This window comes from Poeciliopsis prolifica, unplaced genomic scaffold, assembly GCF_027474105.1.
Source record: "Poeciliopsis prolifica strain line A6 unplaced genomic scaffold, Auburn_PproV2 SCAFFOLD061, whole genome shotgun sequence".
Classification (NCBI taxonomy): domain Eukaryota; kingdom Metazoa; phylum Chordata; class Actinopteri; order Cyprinodontiformes; family Poeciliidae; genus Poeciliopsis; species Poeciliopsis prolifica.
Genome location: NW_026562436.1, coordinates 1,725,436 through 1,740,186, shown reverse-complemented (window position 1 = coordinate 1,740,186; position 14,751 = coordinate 1,725,436). Strand labels below are relative to the sequence as shown.

The 14,751-nt window shown below is 39.6% G+C and overlaps 1 protein-coding gene across 5 annotated transcripts in view; it reads left to right on the top strand.

Annotated features, from left to right (window-relative positions):
• The first annotated feature begins 3,689 nt into the window (after nt 1-3,689).
• The window catches only part of slc4a5b (solute carrier family 4 member 5b), a 31,422-nt gene continuing 20,360 nt past the window's right edge, over nt 3,690-14,751 (top strand). For 4 of the 5 annotated variants that reach the window (XR_008608239.1, XM_055060635.1, XM_055060633.1 and 1 more), the window contains exons 1-5: nt 3,690-3,823; nt 6,349-6,413; nt 8,256-8,474; nt 14,179-14,308; nt 14,583-14,743. Coding sequence is in view for 4 of the 5 variants with exons in the window: in XM_055060635.1 (XP_054916610.1) it covers nt 6,350-6,413; nt 8,256-8,474; nt 14,179-14,308; nt 14,583-14,743 (574 nt within the window). In the remaining variant the exon portion in view is untranslated. Of the gene's footprint in view, nt 3,824-6,348; nt 6,414-8,255; nt 8,475-10,561; nt 11,136-14,178; nt 14,309-14,582; nt 14,744-14,751 lie in introns of those variants that run through there. The other variant, XM_055060636.1, reaches the window with a different exon arrangement.

Genomic DNA, 14,751 nt, shown 5'->3' with positions numbered 1-14,751 from the left:
GACAAATATGTGGCATTTTTTAATTATTATTATTTCTGTGGACAAAGTTAGAAAGATAAGCGACATGGACGGCATAAAATCACAGTATGACTGACACAAAATTATGTTTTTACACGTTTGTTGAAATGACCATGTTGCCACAGGTGATCTGTGAAAAGCCTGAGCTGCACCGTTGCCACCCAACTAACTCATCCAACTTGTAATGTCCATTTGGACTGTTGGACATGAGGAAGTTTGTCACAGAAAACGTCTGTAACCTGCACACTCCACTGTGAAATCTCAACGTTGTGCATGAACTCTGAGTCCGCCTGTCTCACAGAGTAAAAACTAAACAGAAGAAAATACAACAATACAAGCAATAAACACAATGGAGGAACTACAAGTTGCAGATGAAATGAATGATTTAGAAAAGCAATTTATTTTTGGCCCTGTGATGGACTGACAATGGAGATAAGCACCCCTCCTCCCCCCCTGCAACCCTGCAAGGATAAGCAGGAAGAGGCGATGGATGGATGACGGAGGGTTTTGTTTTTGTCAGGGCTCTGACAGAACGCCTAAAGGCATCAGAATAAAGCGGCAAGATAAAACCTGTCTTTGTTTTGGGCGGAGAATGCGCTCCGTCTTCTTCTTCTTTGCAAGAGCGAAAACGCATCTCTGTGTGGCAACAGTCGTAATCATTTTGAGCATTATTGCCTTAGTGACTGTGATTGTCTTTAACAGGAAGATAATATATCCAGCAAATAAGAGAAAAGAAGACAAGACTGTCAGCAAACAAACCAAGACTTTGTCCACAGCTGCGTTCGCAAAACCTTTTCAATATTTTGCTAATGTCGAAAAAAAGCACTATTTCACAATTGCTGTGTTTTCATTTAATAAGAAATGCAATTAAAATCCCAGGTGACTGAGCTGGTTCACACTATGAGAATTAAAAAAATGAAACACGCCTCCGTCATCCTCCTCCCACTTCCTCTCCTCATCTTTGTAGTTTCTGCCTCTAGTGACATCCGGTTGTTGATCACATCACTAGTGTGAAGCGAAAATAAGCAAGAATAATTTTGCAACAGCAGAACAACCACCTCATCCTCACGCAAAAAGCTTTTAGCTGAAACTGTGTTTTGTTTTTTCATTTCTTAAATCACGTTTGTTGCTTTCTGTGTGCAAAATAAAAATCAGGGAGGACAGCGCCAGACAATTCTCCAGGACATACTGGTTGGTTCATGGTTAGCTCATCACACACTAAAAAAAGTGAAGAAAAAAGATTGTTCTGATATTTTAATTTAATAAAATGTATCATGAAACATTCAGGGATGAGGAGTTTGCACACATTTAAAGAGGAACTATTATTTTTACAAATGTCCACTTCATAAAACTTTGTGGATCTTCACATAAGAGCAAACAAATAAAAATCTTTGGTGCTGCAATAGCAGCGAAACTGAAAAACTGAACCGCATTTGATGGAAGGAGGTAATGTCTGCACGCCTCTTCTGTGGCTCCACATTTTAAGTACATCATTACACAACACTGACTCTGATTTCCTTTGCACTTTATCTCAGTTGGTCTGAAATAATTTCATTGAATCATCTGTGACTGCTTTGTTTGGCCATGGTCTGCTTTCACAGAAAACGTTTAGCAGAATTCAATTTGTGCTGTAAAGGCAACAAAATGAGCAGTTTGACTTTTCAGCTCCGTCTGCTCCATCTAGTGGACAGGCGAGGTACTACAGGGAAACGTCATGGTGCCAAATGATCAGGCAGATAAACTGTGACTCTGTTTTTGTAAAGATGAGGAGTAATTTATGAAGATGTTAAACCAAAACTCCAAACTTTGGAATCAATGACCAAACAAATTGTTATTAAAAATTATTCTCTGCAGGTAACACATTATCGAAATATATTCCTAAAATATGGCTTTTGTTGTGCAAGTGGTATAAACTAGGACTGTAGTTTATATTTATCTGCTGTAAACATGCAAGTTGCATGAAGTTGAGAGAAATGATTCAGCTTCCACTGCATGCATTTAACAAAAACTGAAGTTTATTTTCTTCTCTTTTAAGAGTGAAAATGTCAAAAACTGTTTAATAACAGTGAGTCAACAGAAATACTGTAGTCTAATCTAGTTTGGATTAAATTGTTATGACAAATTAACTTGTCCTAACTACTCCTAGGTCAAGTTAGATGAAATTTAGCTATTCTGTTAATTCTTGCTGAATCAACTGAATTAGCTGCCAGGGATTGTGGTCATGTTGACTAATGTACACAGTAAAGAAATTCAATTAGCATGCAAGTTAAAATATTGCCTTCAAAAGTCTCTTATTATTCTGGCATCTTAAATAAATAGAAAATAGAAAACAACTGGTAAACTAACTGACCTGAAACGGGAAAAGTTTATTCTAACTTCACATCAGACCCAGTTAAAATAAAGTGCATGTGTCTTTTTATGTGGTGAATATAAAGTTCTGGTCTCAACTGTGGGTCCAGTAGCAGGGCACATCCTGAATAGATCGCCAGTCCATAACATAGAGCCACACACACACACACACACACACACACACACACACACACACACACACACACACACACACACACACACACACACACACACACACACACACACACACACACACACACACACACACACACACACACACACACACACACCTAGAGGCAAATTAACTAACATTAACCTTCTTTTTGCAAAGCAAGAGCTCAAACCGCAACAGAGCGGCACCATCATTTATCCATTTATGTATTCAATAGCAGGAATTACAGATTTATGAGTAGTCATCAACATTATTTGGAAAAAGCATGAAAAGTCCCAAAACCTTAGATCAGGGGTTAACAACATTTACAATCCAAACACCCATTTTTTTGCTCATGTTTTTGATTAACTATTATGTGTCCATAAAACCTGCATGATCATATTTTCAGTTTTATGATCACCAAGTGTACAAGTTGTTCATGTTTCATTTTTAAATCAAACGAATAAAAACTGATGTTGAATTTTAGGTTTTAGAACAAAGAAAATTGTTAAACATCCTCAAAAAGACATTAAAATCATCTCTGTGCTTCTGAACGTAAAGAATATAGTTTGCTGTCAAAATCAAAACAGGAGAAATACACACACAAGAAAATGCAAGAACTAAACTTTCTTTCTTTAAAAATAAGATCTAATAAATAAATCAGGTGTTAAATATTTTTGACCAAAGTTATGAAAAGCTGCTCTAGAGCTAAAGGATGCAGATCCTCAGCTGAATAACCAATCTAGTCTGTAATGACAGGCAAATACTGCAGAGGAAAAAAATCTTCTAATAACTGAAAAATCTGTTATTTAAACATTAATATCTGTATTTTACTTTCATTTGTTTTTCCTATTTTCATGTGTGTCTGCATGCTTCGCATTTACCCCATTGAGGGACAAATAAAGCATATTCTATTCTATTCTATTCTATTCTATTCTATTCTATTCTATTGTTAACAAACTCATGCAGCAAAGTTTTCAAAGTTACCTTCGGGATCAATAGTTTTCTCATTATGAAAAGGGAAGAAAATGTGAATGGAAAGCCAGCTGAGTGAATCGATTGGAATCCACACACTGGTTCTCCAATGACAAACACGAACACACGAAACATCCCCTGCAGGAACATCCAGAACTCAATACACAGATTTTCTGGGCAGGCACTCTGGCTCTGTCTGTGTCCAACTGCAGGACTTTGTCTTTGTTTCTGCCTGGTGCACACAGAGAGAAATCTGCTTCACTTCTGACGTCTGAAGATCCTGCTGACAGTTTGGACTTGAGGTTTCCTCCACTCTGCTGCTCGCATCAGGTAAGACATGTGGCAAAACACTTTCAAGGCCTGTAATTTAATTTTTCTTTTTAAACTGTGTTTTCATGAAGAGTTTGGGCTTTTACACCAAGGAGCACAGTGAGAAGCTGGAAAACGTAATATGATGCTTCGTTCAATGGTGTGTAAAACGTGCAGAAAAAACAACAACAAAACAATCAGCAGGGAGAATTGTTTTTATATTGTTTTTAACTACAGATAAGATTTTGCATTGTGGTTGTAATGTGACAAAACATGAAAGACGTCAAATGAGTTTTAGGTGTTTTCATAAAATGTCGTAGCATCACATTTAATCACTTTAATACTTGAAATGTTGGTTCTGGTCAACTGAATCTAAAACTTAAAGGAAATTGACACAAACAAACCAAACTATTCAGCAGAACCTGAAGCTCTGTGATCTGGTCCCTCTGGAGGAGTTCAACATTTTAATAAAGGGATTTCAGAGTGTGTCTGCATGCTCTTGTATTTGTTGTCTGTATTGATTTTAGACATGTTGGCTTGTGTCATTATTGCTTTTATGTTACTGGTTGTGATGGCCTCTATTGCAAAGGAGACAGTGAGTCTCAAGAGGTTCACTTGCATTAATGAAGGATTATATTATCATCGTCCTCCAAATAAATTCAACAGCATTGGTGGTGTGATGTTAGATACTTACAGTATTCTGACAGAAAAGAGAGAGAGAGACAATGATCAGTCTGGCTCGATAAGCATCATTTTAAAAGTCGCTTTTGATGAATCCAGTTGTTGCTGAGGCCGTCTGACCCACAAATTTGTCCACAATGCCGACAGGATTGGAGCGTTGCAGTCACAATGGGCGGATTCTCATTACTGTGTGCAGAGGCTCATGGCTGCACCATGTGACTGTCCTTCACAGTCACTGATCAGGCTTCAGAAAGCAGGAACCGATAGGGAATGACACGTATTGATCAGCCTAGAAAAGAATCCCAAACAGGCTTCAGGAAGTGAAACCGACGTCATCAGATGACGAGAGCGTTCAGTTTTTCCAACAATAACACGGCTCAGGATTCCAGGCTGGTTCATTTGAATTTGCTCCTTTGCCAAACTGCAGCCCTAATATGGAGTCACAATGATGCACACATGCAATTTATGTGCATCAAATTGCATGTGATGCACACAAGCAGACTCAAGCAGCCGCTGCATGTCAGTTTGATTTTGTAGTCAATAATTTGTGACATTATGGAGAAAAACAATCAGAAACAGTTCAAGTCACACACATTGGATCTGACTGTGTGTGTTTTTCATTCTTATTGCCTATTTCCAGTCATTTTGGATCTCATGTCAGCTTGAACCACCTGACTCAAAGGAACATGACAAATCTGAAACACTAATCAAAGTTTCTAGAGGTGGATATTATTTACTTGTATCACTCAGTGAACAATCTATTAGGTAAGCAGGATGAAAATGTATAGCGCTATTGTTTATCTATTTGTTCATCTATTTCAAAGAAGGGCAAATTTCTTACATCTATTAAAACCAAGACTAACAAGCATTAGTTATAAAAAAATAAAATAAAAAAAGATAAAAAGACATAACCAGAGGAACAGACACTTTATACATCTGGGGGAGAAACTGGCAGGTGGATCTGACAAAGAGCTGACTGAAGTCAGAGGTATCTGGGCTCGGATGGTGATCACTGATCTGGATCTGGTTCTGGATCTGGATCTGGTTCTGGATCTGGATCTGGGTGAGCAGCAGAAGGAGACAGGGGGAGCTGAGAAGACCTCCTGCAAAATAAAACTAGACAAAATGAAAAGTTATGAAATTACAGGACAGAAATCTGAATCCAATACACAGAAGTTACTGACAAAACTCAAAATCTTAGAGAGCCGTAGATATTTGTACATTTATAAATTTAAGGTTTAAAGTTCATCTCTACAATATATCAACAGTTAATTCACTTTTAACAACCTGGTTATAACCTGGTAATAAATGTTTTATAACTGTTGTCAAGGCTCATAGTTATGACTCCTGACTATGATAACTTTTTCAGAGTCTGTTATTGATGCTGGGAACCTCAGGCTGACTTGTCTGATTTTAATGCCACATTCTGACAGGATTGTGGTCCGAAAGTGTTGTTGGGATTTTTTTATTTTTTTTTTCCATTGAGTTTTCCCTTTTGTCATCCATTGACGTGTCAGTGTGGTGATGGCGCATGTGGTGCCATGTGGGCCTGCGGGTCATGTGATGCGATCAGAGCTACTGTGAAGCCAGGAGGATTCCCTGACCAGATTCATCCCTACAGGAATAACACAGAGGAAGCAACAAGGACACAATAATGGCCAAAGTCACTCTTTACTAAAAGTATTTTTGGAAAATAAATAAATAAATAAGAACTATCTCAACATTTTGGCCCAAAACATGATTTTAGGTTAAAAACAAAAAACAAACAGTAAACTTTGTATTTGAGGTTTGCTGTAACAGTGAGTCAGAGTTAAGACAGGGACATCACCGTAATCCTCCTTTGTGGTTTTTAATGTGATTTTCAGGATGGACCACCATGACTGGCAGCGAGGAAGAAGTAGAGGCCACAGGCACTATGATGATGATGATGGTGAGACAGGATGAAGCTGTGGGGCCGGTGTCCAGCTCCTGATACAGGAAGGTCACCGGCTGTAACTTTGTTTCTTCAGCTGTTACAGAACACACTGTTGCTTTTTGATAGCGATTCAAGTTTTGGTTGAATTTCTTTATTTGAGCTGGAGCGGGCTGGAAAACACAGACACTCAGACGAACACAAAAACACCAAAATGTATTTATAGCTGCATATAATTGTGAAATTGGACATTTCAAAAATAAATTTGCTAATGGGACACGCGGTAATTTTGACAAACAAAAAATCGTTTTCCTGTAAAACGTTTTGGTGTTAGGATGCGGCGTGTTTTATTAGCCGCATAAAAATTGGTTTATTTTGTTAAACTGCAAAAGAAAACACTTTTATCGCATCACAGGAGTCACATGATTCATAACCTGGTGTTGCCACTGGCGCAAACCACCAAAAAAAAAAAAAAAAGAAAACGACAGGAAGTTGGAGGATGATGGCGCAGCATGTTTTTTTATGACTTATCATGTGAACAAACTTATTCATGACTGATTTTAAACACATATTAACAGTTTATGTGATATTTGTAATGGAAGCAACTACTGAGGCGTTACCCTAAATATCATGTGTGCATCAATGTGTTTCTGCAGAGGCGCTCTGCACGGTGCCAGGAACTCTTTGCTTGACATTTTGCAAAACCTAATGACTAATGTGGAACTCTGTTGGACAGAATTTGGGCAGCTGCCTAAACTTTCCCATTTAGATCAATCAGTCGACCAATCAGTGTCACGCAATGACTTTTTCTGGGCAGCCTTAAAATAGGCAACAACTAAAGCAATATGTTTCAGACCTACATTTACAAGTTGCAGATGTTATGACAACACATTTGTTGCGACATAATTTAAATAAACAACATTCAGCAATATTTTCTTCAGGACAGCCACAGAATGTCGCTCCATCATGGGGTTAAATAGATTAAAGCTGCTGTAGGAACCCAATGAAAATATGTTTACGTATTTGTAGAAATTGTCACTGTGTCCTGACAGTATAATACACAACAAGTAATCAGTGAACAAAAATCAAGTTCCTCTTAATTTTTGTATGGCAGTACTGCCATACTACATATGGCAGTAGTAATCCTGCTGCCATCTGCAGAAACACACAATGACAATCGGAGCCAATTCTGCCTAAAACATGCATTTTCCCTGTTTTGAAGACATATCTGACTTGAAACTTACAGCTACTGTCTTGAAAAACCTATCTCCTGCTCCAGCTGACAATATATTCATGCAGTTTGCTACAATGCAAAGCTAATATTAGCATGTTAACTCTTAAGTTTTGTGACTTGTTGAAATTTTGGCTTGTAAGGCTCGTCAAGACAAAACTTGGTGAAAATGAAAATGAAAAATCGACTTTTTTGAGCTTCACATAATACTATAATGTTATTCCCTAATCAAAAACACACGTGGAGTTTTGCCTTGATTCATTCCTGCATGATTGAGAAATCTCGTAATCTCCTGTGGCAACCATTCTGGGTTCAGATATGAGTGGTGGACAAAGCTCCACTCCTTCAGACTAGCCATTAGCAATTAGCAAACTACTTCTCAGCGAAGCGCGTAACAAAACATTGCTAAACGTTGTGATGTTGTGCTGAAGTCGGCGTGTCAGAAAGAGCAGGAACTTCTTAGCGATATCTTAAGTCATGTTTGACATATAAAGCATGAAGGTAACATAGTTACGTGTTTGTGCTATAAAATGGCTCTATGTGTCTGGAACTTGCATGGCAGGTCACAGTGAAAGCAAACATACTGGGAGTAAAGCATCGGCTCACAGATTCCGTCTGTTCCCTTACAGAAGCCCAGCCGTTCTACATCGGCGTTCCCGTTTCCCACCGACGGAAAAGACGCAGGCACCGTTCCAACACCGCCGACGCTGACCGCGACTCACGACACCTGCACTACGATCCCCACGCGCACCATGAACACTCACACAGACAGTATTACCACGACAAGGAGGAGAGCTACAATGATGACGGAGGCAGCACAGGGCAGCAGGAGCACCTCGACCCCACAGGTCAGTCACCACAGATCCTAAATGTTTCATTACACATTCCAATGTAACGTCGTGTTCTGGTGGCAAAAAGCAATGAAAGATGCAAAGACAAATCTCCTGAGATGAGACATTTTACCCCTGGAATCATATAGAAAAGTAGAGAATTATATTTATACACTGTGCTTATAATTTCAGCTGTCTAAATAATTGGAGTCAGCAGTAGACAGTATGAAGCAGACGTATTCTGTTCTGAAAACCTGAGCTGTGTCCAAATCTTCTCACTAGTTCAATTTCAATTACAAATGTTTGCAAAATGTTGCTGATATTCTGCTAATGTGAAAAAAACAACACAATTTTTCAATTATGGTGTTTTCATTAAATAAGAAACTCAATTAAAATCAAATGTTAATGAGTTTGTTTACCTGACAGGTCATTAAAAAAACACATCGTCCTCCTTCCACTTCCTGTAATCTGCTCTTTTCTGCCAGTCAGTAGCAACATCTGGTGTCTTATCGTGTGACTCATGTGATGTGACAAAGTGCAACTTTATTTGTGAAATACACTAACTTTGATATCACCAAAAAAACAAAACAAAAAAACACCTCATCCTAATGCAAAAGCCTTTTATTTAATAAAAAACAAACATGTTTTTTAATTTAAAAAATGGATTTTTCTACCAGGCAAATTTATTTTTATAATTCCAGTTTGCGCTATCACATGGTCAATGGAAACGTAGCTGATGTTCACTATTTCATGCGGTCGAGTAAAGTAAGAGAGCTGTGCCAGCTTTGTTCTGGAAATATGAATAAAATCCAAGAGCTTTGTCAAAAGCTTTTAGAACTCTAATCAAACATGAGCTTCATCTCCTCCTGGGTTACCGTAGATCTCTGGGCTGCTGCTCTAATCATAACAATGTGGAGTTTTATTATTCTTATTTTGTTGTCTCACAGTGGGTTGATCAGGCCTCCATGAGGTGTTCAGAGCATGAGGTGATGCTTCCTGGGCCTATTTTACTACAAAGTGCAAAAAGAAGTAATGTAGGGCTGTTGAAAAGAATATTTCAGTAGTTGAGTGCTCTAGAGAGTATTTTTACAATTTTCCGAGTAATCGGATCTCTCTTTCTCTCTCGCTCCCTTTCTCTTTCTCTCCTTCTCTCTCTCCATTCCTACTGTTCGCTCCAAAACCGTGACAACACAATTCCGATGCCACAAGGTCGTCCAACCAAAATTCAACAATCCTTATTTCTCCCCCAAACTCTGACAAACGGCGTACAACTCAACAGCATGCTGCTAGCACTTCACAGCTAGTCTAGAGTTAAAGAAACTCAGTATTTCAGTATTTTTTGCAGTTTTCTGGAAGTTTGTTCCTCATTCATGGTGCATCGAAGCTGAATGTTGCTTTTCCTCATTTGGTTCTGGTTCTGGATGCAGAGCAGAACCAGAACCAGCAGACCTGGGAGGTCTGCAAGGTTGATACAACAGCAGCAGATCTTTAAGAAGTTCAGTGATTTATCAACTGACAAAAGAATATTAAAGTCTGTTCGCTGAGCTCCAGGGAGCCAGAGGAAGAACCTGGGAAAATGTGTTAATACTTTTAGAAGTATTCACACAGCGTTGCCAGATCTGGACCAGCGTAGAGTGGTTCATCACTGTATCATTACGCCACACTTACTTTTTTTCCAAAATGGAGTGAAATAGTCAATCTGCTTAATTTCAGAAAGACTTCATTTCTTTTTCATTTTGCTTATTTCGAGTGTTAAGAACGATCAAAATCAACCATCAAACCTTCCTGCTGCCTGTTCACACCATAGCAACAGGCACATGACCTGGTCTGACGTGGAGCACGTTTATGTTTTCCAGCAAGAGGCCATAAAGTCTGGAGGCTGTAAGCTGATTAGAGCTGAGGAACTCCAAGCTGAGTGTGTGTGTGTGTGTGTGTGTGTGTGTGTGTGTGTGTGTGTGTGTGTGTGTGTGTGTGTGTGTGTGTGTGTGTGTGTGTGTGTGTGTGTGCGTGTGTGTGTGTGTGTGTGTGTGTGTGTGTGTGTGTGTGTGTGTGTGTGTGTGTGCGTGTGTGTGGGAGTACAGTACGTGTTTGTACCTTGAAGCTGAAGTTACTGTGAGTGCTTATGAGTGACCTGCTTTGCAACTTTTTAAAATATTTTTCACCTGTTAGAGATAAGTACCAAATGTGCGCATCATTGAAGGGGTGCTGTGTGTGTCTGCACATGGCTCATGTACAAGTTACATTGATGAAGTTTGTGTTTTTGAGACATGTGAGCACACGAGTCAGTGCATGGGAGGAGAGTCCTCCAGAGCCCTGTGGTGTGTGTCGACCCTCTTCAAAGCCTCTTGCTGCTTGTTGCTTTGGAGACTTTTTGTTGCTTTCCTGATCGCCTGAAAGGCGGAGCAGCCGCACCACAAACTATTTGTCGCTGGCTGATACCGCGAAGCTGGAAGTAATCCCTGAGGAGGACGACGTGAAGGGACGTACGTGAAAGTGAGTCACTTCGAGCCGCTCAATGAGACTTGAGCCGAAGACTCTGTCTTACCAGGCAGACAGGAAGATAAAGACACATCTGTCCTGAATCAGACCCGGTGGACGTCTCTCTGCAATCGGATCTTATTTGGATCCAGTGAGCATCAAATATGACCTCTCACCTGACCTTACCAGGCTCCACATCAGGTAAAGACTCCGGTAAAAAGAACATAAACCAGTAGCCGCGTTTCTTTACAAATGGGCACAAAGTCTTTGTAGCTATTCTGCTGGTGTTGAAAAAACAAAATGTTGTTATTTCGTTGCTTCTATTGAATGAGAAATGAAATTGAGATCACATGAGAACAAGTATGTTCATGCAGTACATAGTTAACAGTTATGGCAGCAAAAGATTTAAACATTTATGTAAAAAAAATTCATAATTCAATTATGGTGCGAGTGCTCATCATCTGTCAGCCAATCAGAGGAGTCTGATCCCAGTGTCTCATTCAGGTGTCAGAGAGACAAGCCCCGCCTACTTGGGAGCTGCTACTTATGTGGCATCTTGAAAGAATTGCAGCTTGTGATTTTGCAGAAGAGCTGTGGATTCAACACGGTGGAATGTCACAGCTTTTTATGAACTGCGATGGTGTCATCCTGATACTGCTTCCTGTCTTCTTCTTTGTTGTCTTTGCCAGCAGTAACATCCAGTTGTTGATCACGTGACTCATGTGATGAGAAAAAAGTGTTTCCTGGCAGTTTTGCGAAATTTATCTATTTTGATACAAATGAAAAAAACCCACCACATCGCAGCACAAAAACTTTTTAATCAAAGAACTTTTTCTTTTCGACATCATTTTTGTAATTTCAGTTTGTGCAATTCTATGTTTAATGGAAACGCTGCGAGTGAGAGAGAAAGGTTGCAAGTCTTTGGACTTATAATGTCAAAAGTATAATGTACAGACGTTTGTCCTGACTGTGAGTTCAGAAAGCCATTTGCTTAAATTGCTGTCAGCTTGTGACACTCAGACTTTAGCACCGACAGTTAGGACTAGAAACATTTTTTGTTCTAAGACAACATCACAGCTTGTCAGTCATAATCCCAGTATGAAAACTAAAACCCACTGCTTATGCTTCATGGAAAAACTGTCATGTCACCAAGATCAATAGATCAGAATGAGCTCATTACCTTGGAAAGCCAGTGCTATTCAATACAGCCTGTTGCCACATCACTGTAGCTGCTGTAAGTTAGCTTGAGCTGATTTTTTTAGGCCTCATGATAATTTCAGATGGACAGATTTGAGTTAAGGTGAGTGAGCGCTGCAGCTCCGTTTAAGCAGAAAATGCACGTGGGGTTCTGCGCAGAACGGCACGCAGACTGACGTTGCTAAAAGACGCAAAAATTCAGCACCTGTCAGGGTGAAGGACGCATCAGTGTGTCTCGGTTCATTTTGGCAAGTGATTGATGGAAAAGTGTTAGCTGTAGTTTTGGTAATAATAAAGCATAAGATGTCCATATTGGGAATGTTTTGTACAGAAACAGAGAATCTTGTTGCTTAAGCTCCAGTATTTTATAGTCTCAGGTCATGACTTCACCATGATTTATTTTTATGCAAACACACCACACATAGAAATGCCATTTGCTTAACAAGACAGATATGGATCCAGATTTTCTTTTGGGGTAGTGTCAATTAGAACTTCATTTTATTTTTCAAAGTTTGCACACATTGATCCTCAGTACTTCAGTAAATCGGTTTGTAAGTTTCCAAACACCTAAAGGTTTGAAAGGAAACGCTTATTTGAGAAAGTTAGCATGAGATTCTGGATTAACTTAAGACTTCAACAGATTTCTACGCAGAGGCTAAGTGTATTTGTCACTAGAGATCTGAGTCACTGTTAAATGTAGAAGTAGAGCGCGTAACTCGAGATGCAAAAAGTGTTTCCTCTGTGGTTTCCACAGAGCCATGAAACCACCTCATCCTCGCACAGAAATCCTTTTATCAGAAAATGCAGGGTTTTTTTCAAAATCACCATGATTTTATTAAGCAAATTTAAGTTTTTGATTTGTGTCATCTGAAGGCCAATGGAAACACAACCACTGTTCCTCATGAACAGAATAACTCAAACAACGGCTCTGTTAGTGAAGGAAGACGGCAGATCGGATGAGCGCCACGTATCGCTGTATTGTTGTTTTATATTCATAACAATTTTAATCATACAAAACCTTTCCGTAACAAATATTTGCTTAAGAATTTACTGTCATGGTCTAAAATAGTCCCGCTATAGGCTTTTAGTCATGCTTGTGGTAAAATTGATGCCCCCAATGAAACCTATCATCATTTGATCAAGTGGTTACATGGTATTGATCAACCTGCTGAGACAGAAGGTGCCGACTGTGTTTTTCCTTTATTAGAACTGATAGCTTATTTCTGCAGTGAGGGCAATAAAAATTGATGTCCTTTTTCCACTGGTCAGAAAAAAAAGGACCCAAAACTTTGCAAAAACAACCCATGCCATCGTTCCCACCTCTTCTTCCTGAGGGATTACACTGGCTGCTCAGAGTTCAGCCATCAACAGGTACCCAGACTCTGAGCTCTATCTGAAACAGTGATTATTCTTTGCGATGTTGTTTTGAACTAAATGCTGCGAAATACTAAATACTGCAGTAGTTGCACACAACATAAACCCTTTGTAAATAATAATAAAAAAATGAATTCATTTGTTTCACCATTTGTCATCAGTAACTTCCTTTAAGAGGAACAAACTGATGATCATGGACGTTGTGTCCTCTGGCGTGTGCGTGAACGGCAGCCTCCTGGCTCAGGATGCTAATGGAGATTGATCCGTCTAAAATCAAATTCCAAAGAGGTGTTGGCCGATGGATCCACATGGTCACCACATAATCAGTGCAGGCACTATAGTTTGTTTGGTAAGAAAGAATAATGTGTTTCAAAGGGTCAGTATAATGTAAAATGAACGTTTCTGAGCTTTACATGATGTCATTTTTGTCTCCATGTCAATGAGAACCAATTGTAGCACTTTGGATGAAGTATGTGACAGTCTTTAGTCAAGTGGTCTGAACTCCTTATTGGAAAGCTGAGAAATTATCTAAATTAAAATTGTAATTGATCAAATGAGCTGATTTACCAACATTATGCAATAATCACCGTCCACCATTTAGGTTTGGATGAACTTTGCACTGAATCTGTCAGGACTGCAAATAAAATCTGAGACTGATTGTGTGTATCTATAGTTTCTCCAGCTGCAGAGCGTCTTCGCCACATCCTGGGTGAGGATGACGCCGTCCCAACACCAACCATCTTCACTGAGATGGACACTCTGCAACACGATGGAGAAGAGCTGGAATGGAAAGAGTCTGCCAGGTACGTTTACCACAAAATCACAAGTACCAGGAAATTACCAAGGTGGTTGTTGCTTTAGGATTCCAGGTTGCCTTTTATAGGGTCTACAGGTTCCACTTGCTTCCTCGAGGCCGGTGAGGAAAAGCAATCCAACTATTCGTGTGACTAAAGCAAAGGGAAAATCAGCCTTGCTAATTGAAACACTGATTGCTCACCTGTGGCTAGAAATATCCGTCTCTCTCTTGGGAGAGAAAAACTTGAACGTTATTTGCTGAGTTGAGCCGGTCCTCTTCAGGTGGGTGAAGTTTGAGGAGAAGGTGGAGGAGGGCGGAGAAAGATGGAGCAAGCCTCACGTCTCCACGCTGACCCTCCATAGTCTGTTTGAGCTCCGGACCTGCCTGCAGACGGGAAGCATTCTGCTGGACCTGGAGGGCTACTCACTGCCTCAGATAGTGGGTGAGTCT